The sequence below is a fragment of the Sorex fumeus genome, unplaced genomic scaffold (genome assembly GCF_029834395.1).
Source record: "Sorex fumeus unplaced genomic scaffold, SorFum_2.1 ptg000047l, whole genome shotgun sequence".
Lineage (NCBI taxonomy): Eukaryota > Metazoa > Chordata > Mammalia > Eulipotyphla > Soricidae > Sorex > Sorex fumeus.
This window is the reverse complement of record NW_026606104.1, coordinates 48,819,092-48,835,954: the sequence shown is the minus strand read 5'-3', so window position 1 is coordinate 48,835,954 and position 16,863 is coordinate 48,819,092. Positions and strand designations below refer to the sequence as shown.

Here is a 16,863-nt window from a genome sequence, read left to right as displayed (position 1 = left end):
TAGGGGGAACTGTCACAATCTGATCCATTTCTGCTAAAACGTCAACCCTAAAATTCTTTCTTCCGTGCACTCAAAAAGTCAGTGACTTTAGGACTGTTAAGTGGGTACAGCCCTCATGAAACATCGGACGATGTTTATTACATAAATCACTTTACTTCCACTGGCCTCAGTTTCTTCCAGCTGGCTGCATTCCTGGCAGCTGCCCAGGTCAAAGGACTATGCAGCAACTGAGTGTCCCTACCCTGTGCTGCCTGTTCAACTAGGAACTCAGCCATCAAGGAGGTGCCTTTTCCTGGATGTTTTGAAAGATGAAACATGGGTTCAGGGCAATGAGTCCATTGAACTCACAATACAGAGGCCATGTAGTGAGTTGATTACCAGGCAAAACAGGACTTTGTTCCAGTTAAGAGTCGGGCCAGAGCGCTATTACACTGGGCATGACATTTGCCTTCTACACAGCTGACCTGGTTTGGTCCCTGGCATTCCATATGGTCCCCCAACCCTACCAGGAGTGATCCCTAAGCACAGAGCCAGGAGTTAGAATTGAACACCGCCAGGTATGACCCAGAAATCAAAACTTTAAAAAATAAAGTCGGTCTTACCCCTCCTTCCGGGATACACAGGCTCTAGAGCAGATGCAGGACTGTGCCTGGCATTGCCCCCTACTTCTGCCATCACACCTTGCTCCCACTGAGCAACCTGACAGCAGATCTGGCTGTGTGCTCTCTGAGACCAGGGGTGCTGTCTTTGTTCCAGCACTTAGTAACTCACACCTGCCTATGAAAACCCTTCATATCTGTTTGGTGAGTAAAGAAATGGCCAAGGGTAGCCTGTGCTGAGAGGAAAGTAGGACGATGGGGCCTTTGCCCTCCCAGCACTGGACATGGGGTAGTGAGAATCTAGTTTAGCAACACTCACTAGGGTCTGTGGGCCTGGTCTATGATTTGGTCTGAGGGAGCAGCCCATGAACTCCACTAGAGCCACCCACCAGTGCTGTGGGGTTAGATAGATTTGGGGCCTGGTTCGTTCCAGGCATGGACATTAGAAGGCCCTTGGAGCCATCTCCTGGCACATGACTAGAAAGGATATCCTGGATTCCTCCCTCTCTCTAACAACAGAAAGAGGAAGGACTGTCTGCCATTCATTCAGCCCTGAGTACTCTGCAGAACTGTGGAAGAGGCTTTCCAAATGTGACCCTGCTTTCACTGTCCAGAACCCTATGAGGTGGGCCCATCCTCTGGGGAGGAAAATGTTGCTGAGATGTGCCATTCTTCTGACCAAGTCACAGACCTGAAAAGTCAGCCCTAGAATAGGTGCCCAGCCAGTTCGACATGTCCCCATACCCTGCACGCAGTTCCTGGGAACCAGTCCCATCGGACTCTATTTTCTGCATCTCTGTGTGAGCGAATGAGATTTGAGAGGGTGAGCTTAGCTGCAAAACCAGAGTTGCCTCCGCTCCCAGAGGGAGCCCAGTGCTACATGCAGCTATCTTGTCACTTCTCTGACTTTATTAAGCTGGCTGAGATTTAAGATCTGCTATTTGGCCTAAGCCAGCAGCGATCGGTGTGATGGCAGAGACAAGGAACTGGGCAGGAAGGGAGTCAGGGGAGGTGTGTAGAGGTGACATTAGGGACCATGTCTGTCTTCCTGCTGGGTCCGTGAACTCCTATCTGCTTGTTCAGCTCCCTACTGCAGCCTTCCCAGGGCTCCTCTCCATGGTTTCCTTCTCGGTCAGACCAGCACCCAGCCCGGAGGCTCCATCCACTTCGGCTGCAACGCCGGCTACCGCTTGGTGGGACACAGCATGGCCATTTGTACCCGGCACCCCCAGGGCTACTACCTGTGGAGTGAGTCCATTCCTCTCTGTCAAGGTGAGAAGCAAGTGGGAAAGGGGTGATGGTGGCTTGGCTCCTAGTCATATCTTAGACCGTACCCAGGAGCCGTCATTGTCACATGAGGCTTTCCTCATTGATGATTCATTCATTCTTTCAGTAATAGATATTGAGGATGTATGCTAGCTCTTGTCCTCAGGGTATCCCTATTTATAGAAGAACCTCAGAGCATTCACTGGATACCTGTGTCACCCCAATCATGCAAAGTGACAAAAGAATTGCTGTATCAGGGATACTGATAGTGGATGAAAAAGAGAAACAAGAAGTGAGCTACCTCTTCTTGGAGGGAAAACTTCAGATAGAAGCTTCTAGAAGCTCAGACTTCTAGAACTGGTGTGAATTGGGGTCATTTGCAAAAATAAAAACATTCCAAGTGACAGCAAGACCAAACAGGCTCAGACTCAGAGAGAAATCAAAGCACATGGCTAGCAATAAGGCTGACTATGTCTAAGGAGGAAGAGAAGCATGGAAGGAGTAAGGATGGCAAGAGACCATCTCCTTATTCAGCAACCAAGGCTCAAATATGTGATTCATGCAAGCCTCTTGTGTGAGTTGCCTTTGATGATTTAGGGGGATATTCCTTTCTTAAAGTAACACACATTCAAACTAGGAGTCTATTTTAAATATCTTTGACAATGCATAGGAAAAAATATTTCACTAACTGGGCTCACTGCTGTTAACATGTTCATGGATTTTCTTTAGTTCTTTATATATTATTTACAAAAATGGAATCATCGGTGTACAGAACCCTTCATATTTTGTTAACATTCAGAATTTTGTTGAGTACTTTGTCACTCTTTTTACTGGTTGAAGAGAATTATGGGAAATTTTTTCTGTCATTATTTTCAAATAGTCTATGGTTTATTGATCATTAGGTTTTCTAATTTTTTTTGCTGCTGTAAATGTGACTGCTGTTAAAATATTTATAACCCCATTTTTATGAGATCCCTATTTATTTTTTTAAATAAATTCTCAGAAATAAGACTGTTGAACCTCCAACTGTGAAAAATCCAGTTTTTGGTAATTTTTGCACTCCAGAAATTTCCCTTCATTGATACTCCCATAGCAGCATATGAAAGTTGCCTTTTGTCACACATTCTCAACATGACGCAGTGCATTATGAAAAGATGGGAGAAACTCGGCCAATTTCATAGATATATACAGGAAATCGCATTGATGCTTGATGTTCTGTTTTCTTGGTCCCAAGAGTGGTGACTTTCTTTTTAATGGCATTTGTTGTCATCTCTGACCTTCTCAACCTTCCAGCCTGTGCCTGAACTTTCTCCAGGAACAGAAACAATGTGTCACTAATATCCTATTGGCTGTCCTAAGCAAAGGTCACAAGTCTGACAGTCCACAAATGGCATATGGCATTTGGCTTCCGTCTCCCTATCTCAGACGATGTCAACACAGACAATGTGTTCGTTCCTCCAGGCTCTGGGTGGAATCTATCATGTGTCTAATCTCTTTTATCCTTCATCATTTGCCAAAATGAAGCCTTCTAGACGTGTGTCCCTTCATCCCTATCCTGCCCTGTGCTTTTCCTCCCCATCCCCACCCCACATTTCGTGAGTACCCCTTCCCCAACTCCGCCATTCCCTCTTAGCTGGGAGCTCTAGAATCCTGGTTTCATGCCCACCCATGATCACTAGCCAGAAAGTAGCTTCACTTCCTACCTCCAAGAGACCATAACTCTCCTGAGCAAGCCCAAATGCTGTAGCCCTTTCAAAAGGAGGGGATTAATACCTCATATCCCACATGACCCAGGGACAGGAAAGGCCTGACATTGTCCATTTCCCATTGCTGCTTCCAAACCACAGACTTTTCCACTGTGTGTGTCTCAGATTCTGAGCTTCCTCGTTCTCTCTTCTCTTCTCTTCTCTTCTCTTCTCTTCTCTTCTCTTCTCTTCTCTTCTCTTCTCTTCTTCTCTCTCTCTCTCTCTCTCTCTCTCTCTCTCTCTCTCTCTCTCTCTCTCTCTCTCCTCCCCTTCCCTAGCAGGGACTCACCACATAGCTCTCCTTCAGACATTTCCTTCTGCCACAAGCTTCCTTCTAGTGCTTGGTGGTTGTAACCCCTCCTTCCCTGCACAGGAAGCTTTCCTTTTACCTGTAGGTGTGGGAGACTATAGTTTTGACCTGGAGATGGTGGAACAAGTAAGGAATGGCCACTTGCCATCCCTTTACCCACTGTCTCCAGGTTGACTCTATGTGTACAATGTCAGTATAGATCTAAGTGTTTCTTCCCAAAGAGTTCAAGGAGGCAGGGAAATTAGTTGATCAGAAACTTAAAGTTGTACTGTTTGGACAAAAGAGCATCACATTTAAGTGTCTCTTATTTCCTCATTTATTCTGTTTTCCTGATCCCCTTTCAATCTTATATCAACTCTTTGGAGTTTTCTCTCATCTTGAAAAGCCAAGCCCTTTCCCTCTTGATTGCATATTTTTCCCTATATTATAAGGGATCTTTTAATCCTATTGGTTTCTTTTTGGTTCTACAAATTCTAGTAGCATTTATCATTATTGTTAACCATTATTGATGGGGCTTTCTTCTGCTCCTCTAGCTCTGAGAGTCTAGATGTCTAGATCAGCTATTAAAGATGGAGGTAGATGAGGAACATATATCTTAATTAATCTAAGTATTTTTATAATCATTCTGAATTATCAAAGGTGAATCATTTGGAAGTAACTTCTTTTAAAGACAATGCATGGGACCAGAAATAAGACAGGGATTAAGGCACTTGCCTTACACATGGCTAACCCTGGTTCAATCCCTGATACCACATAAGGTCCCCACTAGCACTTCCAGGAAAGTGATCCTTGAGTACAGAGCCAGGGGTAGGTCCTGAAGTAAGCCAAAAGTAAGTAACCACTGGGTGTGACCCAAAGTAAAAATAAATAACTAAATGCAAGATACTATTACTGCTGAGTTGCACATTCCTCCTGCAAACATAATGCTGACCCTATTCCTTATAAAGCAATAACCTTGTGATTTTCCCACACTTCTTTCTCTCCTAAATTGTTACCTTGAGTTTCCTTATTTTGTACTCTGAAATTAGTTCTGACATTTGTATGGACCATATCTCTCCCCTTCTTATTTTTCCCCTTTTCAACTGAATATGTAATTTTAAGTAAATTCTTCAGAAAAAGGTAGTGAGAGTTAATATTTTTGAGTCATTAAATATCTGAAAGTATCTGTATTCTTATCATCGCCTATACTTGCTAGGTTGACTAAAATTCTAGATTATGCCTTTGAGAACATTGAAGACATTGTTTCATTATCTTCGAGCCAATGTTCCTGCAGGTGATAAATCTGTTGCCAGTCTGATTCCCATTCCTTCACAGGAAGGACACTTGATCGGTCTCACTTTTAGGAGCCTGTGGGAACGTTGTGAGTTTAGTCTTCCCAGGCTCCGTGATGGCACATCTATGAGTGGGTGAACTTCCTCTCCAGCCCTTGGACTCCCTTTGATCTGAATACTTGTGTTTTTATCAGCTCTGGGAAATACTCACCTGTGATCATTCCATCCCTCCACTTTCTCTGTGCTCTCTTTCTGGAACTCTAACCAGTTTGACATTGACATCCTGGATATAGACCTTCCTAAGCTTTTGATTCTTTCTTCTCATTTCAGTCCCAGTCTTTCTGGACAGTGTTCTGAGAAATTTCTTCTAATTCCCAGCCCTTCTATTTAATGTTTATTTTGGTATTCATATTTTAAGTTCAAAGAGCTCCTGTTCTTTTGTTGTTATTATTGTTTTCAAATCACCTGCTGTAACTTTATGAGTATCATGTCAACTTGACTTTCTCAAGATATTAATAAATGGAAATTTAAAGATGATATAGCTTCTGTTTCTTGAGTTAGTTTTGTTCCCTAAAGGAGACTTTTTTCATTTATAATCTAAACTTTGTTTATCTTTATGTTGCTGGTTTTGTTTATATGTATAGTTATCACTGACTTCATACTTTTCCCAAATTATTGAGAAATAGCTGACATATTTGATTGTCCCTATGTTAAGGTACAGACTAGGTTCATTTTTTTTCCAGGTTTCAGATGTGAGCTATGATGATGATGATGATGATGATGATGATGTAGCTATTTTTGCTAACTTCATCTCTCCCCTTTCATCTCTAAGCAAAAAGTTGAGCATGTGACAAAGATAAGCAGGCAAGGAACAGTCTTTAGGCTTAAAGTCCCTAAATCCTGAACTTAAAAGAGATTCATTTGGGGACCCACATTGCTAGTCTACTTTGACAACCCTTGCTGTCTCCAAGTTATTTTTTATGCATTCAAAAAATAATTATGAAAATAATTACAAAAACCTACAGCAGCTCTCTCTTACTGCCTGCATTGGGTGACCTCGGGCCACTTCCCCCACCCTAGGACGGCTAATGGTAGTGGGCAAACAAAGGAGGGAACAAGGGCCAGGCTGGTTGGTCTCAATTGCAGTTTATTCCTTTCTCAATTCCATTCTCCTCTGATTCTCTTCCGGATCGTCCCCCTTCCCCGATCCCCTTCATTCTCCTTCTGGGTCCTGCTCCTTCATACTTCTCCTTCCTGCTTCTGCCTCCCCCAGTCCACTCTTGCAGGCTTAGTTATCTCCCCAAAGCATGAGGGTTTGGGGTAATAATTACATGTAAGTGTGGTCATACAATCAACAAAGGTAAAGTCCTTCCCTCAGGGGAAGCTTCTTCTAGGACAAACTCTCATTCATCAGGACGACCCACCCAAGGGTGAAATTCCATCTATGGGTTGGTTCTCCTTTCCTTAGTCCAACAATCATATAAATATTTGTAATAGTAGTCATTTTGTATGGACACAGTTAGAGATACTTTAAGCTTAGAGGATGGCTCTCCTGGGGGAATCTCACTATAGATCTCAGACTACAGTGCTCAGGCCAGATGAGTCTTTTCTAGCAGGGTCCTAATTCAGTTGATACTTTTTTGATCATGACAGAATTTGTCCATGACCATGCTCTTAACTTATAGTTAAGTATTGTTGCACTTTGGCCCGCCTCATTTCGATGCCAGGGTTGCTCATAGCTTGCACTGGGTCCATCTAGTCCTTTGTCAGGACCCTAGTTTTGGGGTAGTAGGAAATAAAGGCAGCTGAAACTTAAGTTGAGAAAACAGATGCCCAGTAGTGAATATTATTCGGAGTCAATTAACTCCCAAGTTACAAAAGCATAATATTAACTCTCTTCCTATGTCTATACAAAAAGGACATTGCTTTAAAGTTACTATGTAAAGTACATAGGAGAATAGAAAAAGCAATATTTCATTCACAAATATAAAATCATAGATTTCTGAGGAACCTGACCTTACAAGTTAACAGAGTCTGATTAGGGAGAAAAGGTGATAGAACAGTTGGGGAATCAGAGCACAAAGAAAGAGGTTACAGATAAGCAAAGGAATGGGAGTGACTTGGGAGCATTTTGATGGGTGTAATCCAATAAATTTAGCTCCCTGTGGCAAGGGAGAAAGGACAAACCAATGTTATCCTACAATTTCCTTTTTCCTTTTCCCTTAAATTGAAAAAAATCCCTCTTGCTTAGGGCATAGATTCCTGAATGCCACTGTATTTGGGGGAAAGGATTAAGGAAAACTGGACCCATTTTGTGCTCCACTCCCTCTTTATTTCAGATTGTGGTTTCTTTGTATTCATTTACTCAGCTTCACACTCTGTCTTCCAAAGTTTTTATGAAATCTCCACTGCTGATGATCCTCCCTTCTTCTTTCATTTTTTTTGTTTAATACTTTTTCCTTTTATTAATCTTTACTATAATTGTTCTGGAGCCCCAGGGAAAGGGAAGATAAAAAAAAATACATAATACCATCTTGAATCAGGCATGCTCATGATAACTTTTTAACCTTGTCTAGCTCTTTCCTGTGGGTTTCCTGAGTCTCCCAAGAATGGAATGGTTTTTGGCAAAGAGTATACAGTAGGGACCAAAGCTGTGTACAGTTGCAATGAAGGCTACCACCTCCAGGACGGAGCTGAGGCCACAGCCGAGTGTCTGGAGACCGGACTCTGGAGCAACCACAACACGCCCCCACAGTGTGTCCGTGAGTCCTTCAGCAGTGGAAGCAGATGGGGGGCTGGACCGGGCAACTGACTGCACAGGTTTCCGGAGGGAGTAAGCTAAATGCTCAGTAGTATGAAGAAAATGCTCATGGGGCAGTTGGGGACTCAGGGAGCAGAGACGGGCAGGTGATGTCATCTCTAGACTTGGGTTCCCACTCAAAATTGCTCTCAAAGCATCAACAGATCTTAGCCATCCTGAGTGATTTCCACAAGTCACCACAGAACTCAAAAATGGAGACTGGAGCAATAAGATAGCAGATAGGGCACTTGCCTGCCACCAACCCGGGTTCGATCCCTGGCACCACTAGGGTCCCCTGAGCCCAGCCAGGAGTGATCTCTGAGCTCAGAGCCTGGTGTGCTTCCCTCCCCACCCCCTACACCCCCCCAACACACACACAAAGAGAATTTATAAATGACCTTGTGTACTTCCCTTTAGATATAGACTGTCCGAAAGTTTGCCTAAATGTCCTTTAAAATTCTAAAAGGCCAGAATGCCCTTGAACTCTACGATGCAACTCACAAACTATCCTAATGAGCCACACCCAGAACAGAGACACAGGATTTTGTTTTTGTTTGAGGTTGGCTGTGCTTCATAAAACATTTTTAATAGCTTTCCATTGTTTTGAAATTGAAAACAAAATTACACGAAACTCTATGTTTCTAGCTTCTCTTTTAAAAGTAATATTTAAACCAGATAGAACTTGTAATCTCACCTCCAACAGTCAATGGCTCACCCTCTCTTTTTGGTGGGGAGGCAGGAGATCCACAAGCTCCAGTTAGCCACAGTCACTTACTGCCCACTTCACTCCTTTACCAAACCTGGCAGGGGACTGAAGACTCTTACATTCATCATTACTATAGTCTCTGGCCATCCCCAGCTCTGGACCCCAAATAGTGTCTGCCATAATTCCTCAGTCACCCTCCTCCCTGCCTTTGTCTCCCCAGCTGTCACCTGTCCAGATATCAACAGCATCAGTGTGGAGCACGGCCGATGGAGGCTCATATTTGAGACACAATACCAGTTCCAGGCCCAGTTGATGCTCATCTGTGACCCGGGTTACTACTACACTGGCCAAAGAGTCATCCGCTGTCAGGCCGATGGCAAATGGAGCCTTGGGAACTCTATGCCCACCTGCCAGAGTAAGTCCAGGAGGGGAGGGTGGGCAAGTTTGGCCCAGTCTCATCCATGGAACAGAGAGAAGAGACAGAGAATATATTTCTTGTGTGTGGGTGTGGAGGGATGGCACCAAGGCCGGCATTTACCTCTTTCTGAACTCTTACCTAGAATCAGGAGCTAGGAAGATACCTATTTCTTTAAAAAAAAAAATAATAATAATAATAATAATAAAGTATGTCTAGCACCTTTCAAAAGCTACCTTGGCTGAGGTATTAACTAGTTCATTTGACAAAAGGATGTGACTCCTGCCCCCACCCCCCCAAAAGAGCTCCTAGGTGAGGCAGGGAAAGAAGCAGTGAGAACACAGTCTGATAAGATCGATAACAGAAGGTATTTCAAGATTTGAGTGTTTCTAGCCGCATTGCCAGTTGGGAATCCCTTCTCCCAGGTAATGCCACTCTGGTCACTGCCACGACCCATGTGTGCCAATAGAGTCAGGTTGAACCACTCTTGTTTGGGTCCTTACTCTTGGTACTCAGAAGGAACACGAGCCCCTCTTCTTGGTACTGGCTTAGAGAACACCTTGTGGTCTTTTCAGTCATCTCCTGTGGCGAGCTCCCCGTCCCGCCCAGCGCACACCGCATCGGAACTCTGTCCATCTATGGAGCAACAGCCATCTTCTCCTGCAACTCTGGGTACACGCTGGTGGGCTCCCGGGTGCGGGAGTGCATGGCCAACGGGCTCTGGAGTGGCTCCGAAGTCCGCTGCCTAGGTAAGGGATTCTCCAGGTCCACTCTGCCACTTCTCCCCCCACAGAGCAACTTAGTCCTTTTCAAAGCCAGATCCCATTTTTCAACAGTATTATTTTCCCCTTTGGTCATGAAATGCTTCGTCCAGTCACCAGCTATTGGCATCCCTCTTGATTGATGGCTAAAACTAACTTCTCTTGAGCTACCCAAAAGAGTGAGAAGAACTTCAGATCTGCTGAGCAAACTTTCCAGAGGTTCTCATCTAATCAATAAAAACACTTTACAAGCTGGAGAAGTAGTACTAAAGTTAAGGCATTTGTCTTGCACAAGGCTAAGCCTGGTTCAATCCCTGGCACCACATATGGTCCCCCAAGCCCTGCCAAGAGTGATTCCCGAGCTCAGAGCCAGGAATAAGCCCTAAGGAAAGCTGAATGTGCCACAGTCACCCTACCCCCACCAAAAAAAAATGCATTCCATTTTTACTGGCACCTTATGATAAGCAAAGTTCCCATGCTACCTCCAGGAAATACAGACACATTTCCAAAACACACTAATATTAGCAGACTATATGCATACATCTTGCTTATATATTTGTATATAAACATAATCGTAATATACATAAATACATTGTCATTTTCTTATTTTATGTACTATGTATCATATGTCCATAAAATACACATAATATCTTACATTGCATGAACCATGACAAAGGTCTAAAGACAAAAGCTTCGTATAGGGCAAAGCCATCATTTTCATTTCCACGTTGGCTAAACCATTCTCTGCCCAAACCTCTCAGGTTCTCTCTGTCACTTCCTCCAAGCACCCCTCCACTCCAAACGCAGATACCTGTGACATAGGCCTAACCACAGAGATTGGCTGGTGTGTTCCCTGGGGAACAGCTTTTACAGTCTCACAGTTAGAGACACAGGTATTAGTCATTTCATACAAAGGATACAAATACTTGTAACACACTTGGCCCAACCTTCACCCTTTCTTGGTTTTGTTTTTGTTTGTGGGTGGGGCCCCACACTTGGCAGCACTCAAGTCTTACTCCTGGCTTACTTACTTACTTACTCAGGGATCACTCCTGGTGGGCTTGGGATACCATATGGGCTGCTGGGGATTGAACCCCCAGTCAGTCACATGCAAGGCAAGCACCCTGCTCGCTGTACTATCATTCAGCCCCAAAACCCTTTACTAAAAGTAGCACACCATAGTTTCTGTGGTTTGTATTGTTGCCACTTAAGGAGAAAGAAGTGTTTCCACAGGCTGATTTTCAATACCTTCTCGGGGGCATCGAACCCTCACTGCAGTAGAGGTTGGGTAGAGTCTGGCTGGTGAGAAAAGGAGGGATTATTCCAAAGGTAGGGAGATAATGGTGGTCGTTTCTCACCCTGTAGACACAAAAACAAAAGCTTGAAAATGAACGCAACTTTGAAGCCTGGGATTGCCATATCTGTCCTTTCTAGGATTCTTGAAGTCATGCCTCACTGGCTAATCATGTGGGAAGTGAGAAACTCGAGGGGTGTTTGGGTACAGGCTCCTTCGCCCCTCCATCCCTGCCACCCCCCACCCTGACCAAGCCCCACCTCATTCTCTTTTGTTTTTTTTTTCTCCATCCCTTCCACAGCCGGACACTGTGGGACTCCTGAGCCTATTGTCAACGGGCACATCAACGGGGAGAACTTCAACTACCGGGGTAGCGTGGTCTACCAGTGCAACGCAGGCTTCCGCCTCATCGGCATGTCTGTGAGAATCTGCCAGCAGGACCACCACTGGTCGGGCAAGACCCCTTTCTGTGTGCGTAAGTATGTTATCCACTCTCCCTAGCTGTTGCTAGAATCAACATGGACTTTCTCCTTGTTCTCTTGAGTAGGATAGCTACAGGTTTTGTATAATCTGTTCATTTTTTCCCCAGAGATGGAGTCGTTACATCTGCGGTTTTCAGTGTCATTGTTAATAGTTTTTTCCTTTCTTATACCACCACTTGGTATTTTTGAAGTTTCATGGTTTACTTCTCTGTTCATGTTTGATTTTTGACTTGGTCATTTAATAAGTAGTTTTATTCTTTTGTTTTTATTAATTGTTGTCGATGTGTTTGAGGCTCTACAATTTTCTTACCACTGCTTTGTTTCATAAATAAAAATGATTATTTTACCATGGATTAGACTTTTCTTTATTTTAGTATTAATTCTTTATTTTAGTATTAATGTCCTCTTTAACCTGGAAGTATTTGAATAGGAAAGTATGGTTTAATTTATTTTTAACTGAAGGGGTTGTTTTAAGTTTTGTTACTTATTACTAATTTTTATTGATTTTATATATTATTTCCATTTATAAGATTTAATGACCTTCTTTGGTAACCTAATATTTTATCAATTGTTATGAATGTTCCACATGAATTTTCAAAGGAATTAAAATGTGAAATTCTATATATAACTCTAGGTGTGTCTTATAGATTATGATGCTCATGTTTTCTATGTGGTTACATGTTATCTTTGTTCACTAGATCTGTTTTGTTCAGAGGGATACGTTTTTAAGTTGCCTATTATTAGTGCACTTCTATATAGTTATTTGAATAGAAGGAAAGAAAGTTTCCTGCAGTTTTCACTATATATATAAAGACAGTTGTTATTGTTTAGTCCACAGATATTCATAACTATGTTTTCTTTTTCTTTTTTTTTTCTTTGCTTTTTGAGTCACGCCCAGCGATCCTCAGGTGTTACTCCTGGCTCTGCACTAAGGAATTACTCCTGGCAGTGCTTGGGGGACCATATGGGATGCTGGGAATCGAACCCGGGTCAACCGTGTGCAAGGCAAATGTCCTACCCACTATGCTATTGCTCCAGCGCCTTTTTTTTTAATTTTGGCCACACCCAGCAGTGCTCAGGACTTACTCTTGACTCTGTATTCAGGGATCACTCTTGGCAGGCTCTGGGGACCATCTGGGGTGCCAGGGATTGATCTCAGGTCAGCCACATGCAAGGCAAATGCCCTCCCTGCTGTACTTAACCCTCCCGCCCCAGTCTTCTTTACAGTTTGTGGTTTTAGCTGAATTTCAGATGTCTTATCACTATTAATTTTCTTCGCTTGAAATACCTTATCTTAGCTTGGACACCTGATATTAGGCTTACAATCCCATATTTTTATCCTTTTACTATTTGTCTGCTATACCTTTAACCATCATTTATTTTTATTTTTTGGAATTGCTTGACGAGGTGCGTCTCTTACACGAAGTGAAGAGTTGGGCTTGCCTGTAAACAAGTTTGAAAATCTTTTTCTTATAGGAAGTTCATTCGAATCACTTATATTGACAGAACTTATCTGGTCTTAATTCTGTAATGTTTTATGTGATAATTAGATATAAAATATATCATTTATTTCACTAGATGAGTGTTTTCCTTTACCTTTCTTTGTTTCCTTTGGTATTTAGGAAAAATATTTTTTGTTGTAAAAGAAATACTATTCAAGATAAGGAAAGGTGACAAACATTAAAAGTGACAGATGTTTTAAAACTCCTACATCATAATATTTAATGTACATATAATATTTAGGGATAGTCATACATAAATAACATACCCACTATATTTGCATATGAAAACCACAGAAAAGTTAAGGAAAATAAATAGTAGCTTACTAAAAATATAAAATTTTTTTAAAATAAGCTTAAAATAAGTAAAGGGGGACAAAAAAATATATAAAAGACAGACACTTTGTAATTGTAGTATTTTAATTTCATTAATTCCTTATTTTCTTTAACTTTAATTTACTAATTCTACTTTTTTATTCTCTCTTCCTGTTTTCAGTTGCATTTTCTGCTTCCTCAAAATATAAAATGTTTATTAGCATTTATATATTATTACTCTTTCCTTCTTTCTACCTTTATTTTACTCCTCAATCTATCATTAAATATATTCTATAATATATAAATTATATAATTTATAATTTTATTTTTATATATAATTAAGAGTTCCCCAATGCCGCTAACGTTTTCCCAGTTATCTCTTAGTTGGGTCCAGATCAATCTCTGGCAGATTCCTTAATTGAGATTTCTTTTCACAATATTCCCCCAAGTTCCTCTTCATGTATTGTTTCTGAGACTTCTACTGAGGACAGATGGATGAGATGTAAAATATTCACAATGATTTTTCTCTGACTTTCTTTAAATGGCTCATCCATAGTTATACTTTTGTTGGCATGCTACTCTTGGTAATTCTAACATTAGTTTCATTAGTTAGTGGTTCTTAGAGGTTGTTGGTAATGCTTCTGATGACCTTCATGATTTTTTTCCCTTTATCCTTACGGTTTAACATTTTTACCATCATGTGCCAAGGGTTGAATATTCAAGTTGCTGTTCCTGGGTATCTACGGATCTTGGAATATATAGATTCAGATTTTCTTTTATTCCTGAAACATTTTTATTATAATCTTAAACATTCATTCTAGAGCAGTTTTCCTTCAACATCATTTCCACTTATGGGTTTGCTGAATCTTCTTTGCACTTCTTTTTCAGCTTCTGCCCCATAATCATTTTTACTCTTTTCTTTACCTTGTTCCAATTTTCACAGTTAATTGTTGCTTTAATACATGTTGCTAAGTTTTTGTTTAAATTCTTTTCAGCCTCATAATTTTGTCATTATTCTTGAAATCATCTTTGTCTTTTTCCTCAATTCTTTCCTGTGTGGAATCAATTATCTTTCTATTTCCATCTACTTTTGTTCTTTTCTAAAAGTTTTGGGTTCTTTTTTTTTCATCACCTGATGCTTAAGATGACTCTTCCTATCTCCAAATGCCTATTTGTGAACATTCAGCTTAGCATGGCATTACATTTTATTTTATACTTTAGAAAGCAAAGTTGGGCTGGAGCGATAGCACAGCGGTAGGGCATTTGCCTTGCACGCAGCCAACATGGCCGACCCGAGTTCGATTCCTCCACCCCTCTCCGAGAGCCTGGCAAGCTACCAAGAGTATCTTGCCCCCACGGCAAAGCTTGGAAAGCTACCTGTGACATATTTGATATGCCAAACACAGTAACAACAAGTCTCAAAAAATGGAGATGTTACTGGGCCCACTCAAGCAAATCGATGAACAACGGGAGGACAGATCAGATCAGAAAGCAAAGTCATTGGTGAAGAATTTTTTGCCAATTGAGATGTTTTTGTTCTCTTCCATTTTCTTACCATAATGAAAGATTTAGATTTCTTACAGTGTCACTGTCCTCCCGTTGTTCATCGATTTTGCTCGAGCGGGCCCAGTAACGTCTCCATTGGAGACTGTTGTTACTGTGTCTGGCATATCGAATACATCACGGGGAGCTTGCCAGGCTCTGCCGTGCGGGCAAGATACTCTCGGTAGCTTGCCGGGCTCTCCAAGAGGGGCGGTGGAATCGAACTCGGGTCGGCCATGTTGGCCGCTTCCAAGGCAAACGCCCTACCACTATGCCATCGCTCCAGCCCCACTTACAGTGTAGAGTTAGAAAATATTTTGAATTCCGTTCATGACTGTAGAGTGCTTTACAAAAGTCACTGTTACTAAGTGTTGTCTTGTTTTTTAAGCTTGTTTGCTTGTTAGTTTGTTTTACTTTTGTAGAACCCTGAATTTTTCCTTTTGTGTTATTTTCTGTTTTTCATCCAGTCTCTCGCCTCTCCCTCTCTCTCTCTCTCTCTCTGTCTCTCTCTCTCTCTCCCCCTTCCTCCCTCTTTCCCCTACCATCCTCCCTCCTCCATTCACCTCTTTCTCTCATCTCTGACTACTCTGATATCTTTCTGTCTCTGTCTTGATCTCCTCTGTGTGTCTGTGTGTTTCTCTCTTCCCACCTCTTCTCATGATTTCTCTCCCCCACTCCATTCCATTTATTTGGTTTTTTTCTTTCTTTTCATCCAGAAATAATGAAGAAGACTCATACACATTTTATGTCCCTTTCTTATAGCCAAAGCACTGGCACACAAAATCTTCTTTCAGTACCTTTGCATTTGGATTTACCCTTCTAACAGTGAATTAAAGGCAGCATAGGTCTATTCCCTTGACCCTCTATTCTCTTTTCCATGCAACTTTGTATTCCACCAAAATTTGCATCAGAATCATGAGAAATGCTTCCGCTTAAGTTTAGTGTTAATTTTCCTACTTACATATAACTAAAAGTTTACAGCAAACTTTATCTTCTAGTTAGATTGAAGGACTGGGCTTTCCATAGTTCTCTTTGCTCTTCTTATTAATATTCTTTTTTTTTTAATTTGGGGAGCCTCCCCAAATTTTGTTCTTAGAAGTCTGGAGTAATTTTCAAGATGCTTCTCTTTCAAGACCTTTGAATGAACATTAAGTGTAGGTTTTTATTCTTAGATGTTGTAAGAGATGTTTTTGCTTCTAACCCCTCTTCGTTTAGTTTTTCATATATGAGATGGTACAATAAAATGAAACTCAGTAAGGAAGGCATGAAAATTAGTCTTAATAGCTTTATAAGTGTAAGGTTTACAGAAAGCAAGACCCATCTGTACTGTCACTTTTCCAGATGAGCATAAATAAAGCAGATTTGGTTTCATCCAGAAGATGCAAATCAAATGGCTTCAGGAAATTGGAACAGAATGTGTGCAAAGAGACTTGCCTATAAATAATAGAGAATGTGAGAGTTTGGGATTAAATAGAGAATTTTTCAGATCTAAATATACTTGGTTTTAGGCCTGGTCCATATCAAAAGGCTGAATGTAAAGTAATTGGGTATTCAGGCTCTGGACTTAAATTACCTCAGTTCAATTCCCAGTTCTTCCACTAATATCTGTGGATATACAACTTTAGATGGGTTAGTTTGTATTTGTTTGTTTTAGTATGTTTCTTAATCTATAAAAAATAGACAGATGTCCCAAAGAGTATCGCGAGAATTAAATAAACCAATACATATAAAACAGTGGGAAATATGCCTGGAGTAAATGTAAAACAGATGTTGCTGTTGTTGTGATGAGAGAAATGGAAATGGTGGAGATGATGGTGGTGGTGGTGGTGATGGTAGTGGGGATGACTGTGGTAGTGAC

The 16,863-nt window shown here is 41.5% G+C and overlaps 1 protein-coding gene across 1 annotated transcript in view; it reads left to right on the top strand.

The window, feature by feature from the left end:
• CSMD2 (CUB and Sushi multiple domains 2) overlaps positions 1–16,863 on the top strand; it is a 628,049-nt gene that overhangs the window by 553,775 nt on the left and 57,411 nt on the right. The window contains exons 49-53 of the mRNA XM_056122939.1: positions 1,683–1,871; positions 7,768–7,953; positions 8,918–9,112; positions 9,688–9,861; positions 11,469–11,642. Of these exons, the coding sequence (XP_055978914.1) occupies positions 1,683–1,871; positions 7,768–7,953; positions 8,918–9,112; positions 9,688–9,861; positions 11,469–11,642 (918 nt within the window). The remainder of the gene's footprint in view (positions 1–1,682; positions 1,872–7,767; positions 7,954–8,917; positions 9,113–9,687; positions 9,862–11,468; positions 11,643–16,863) is intronic.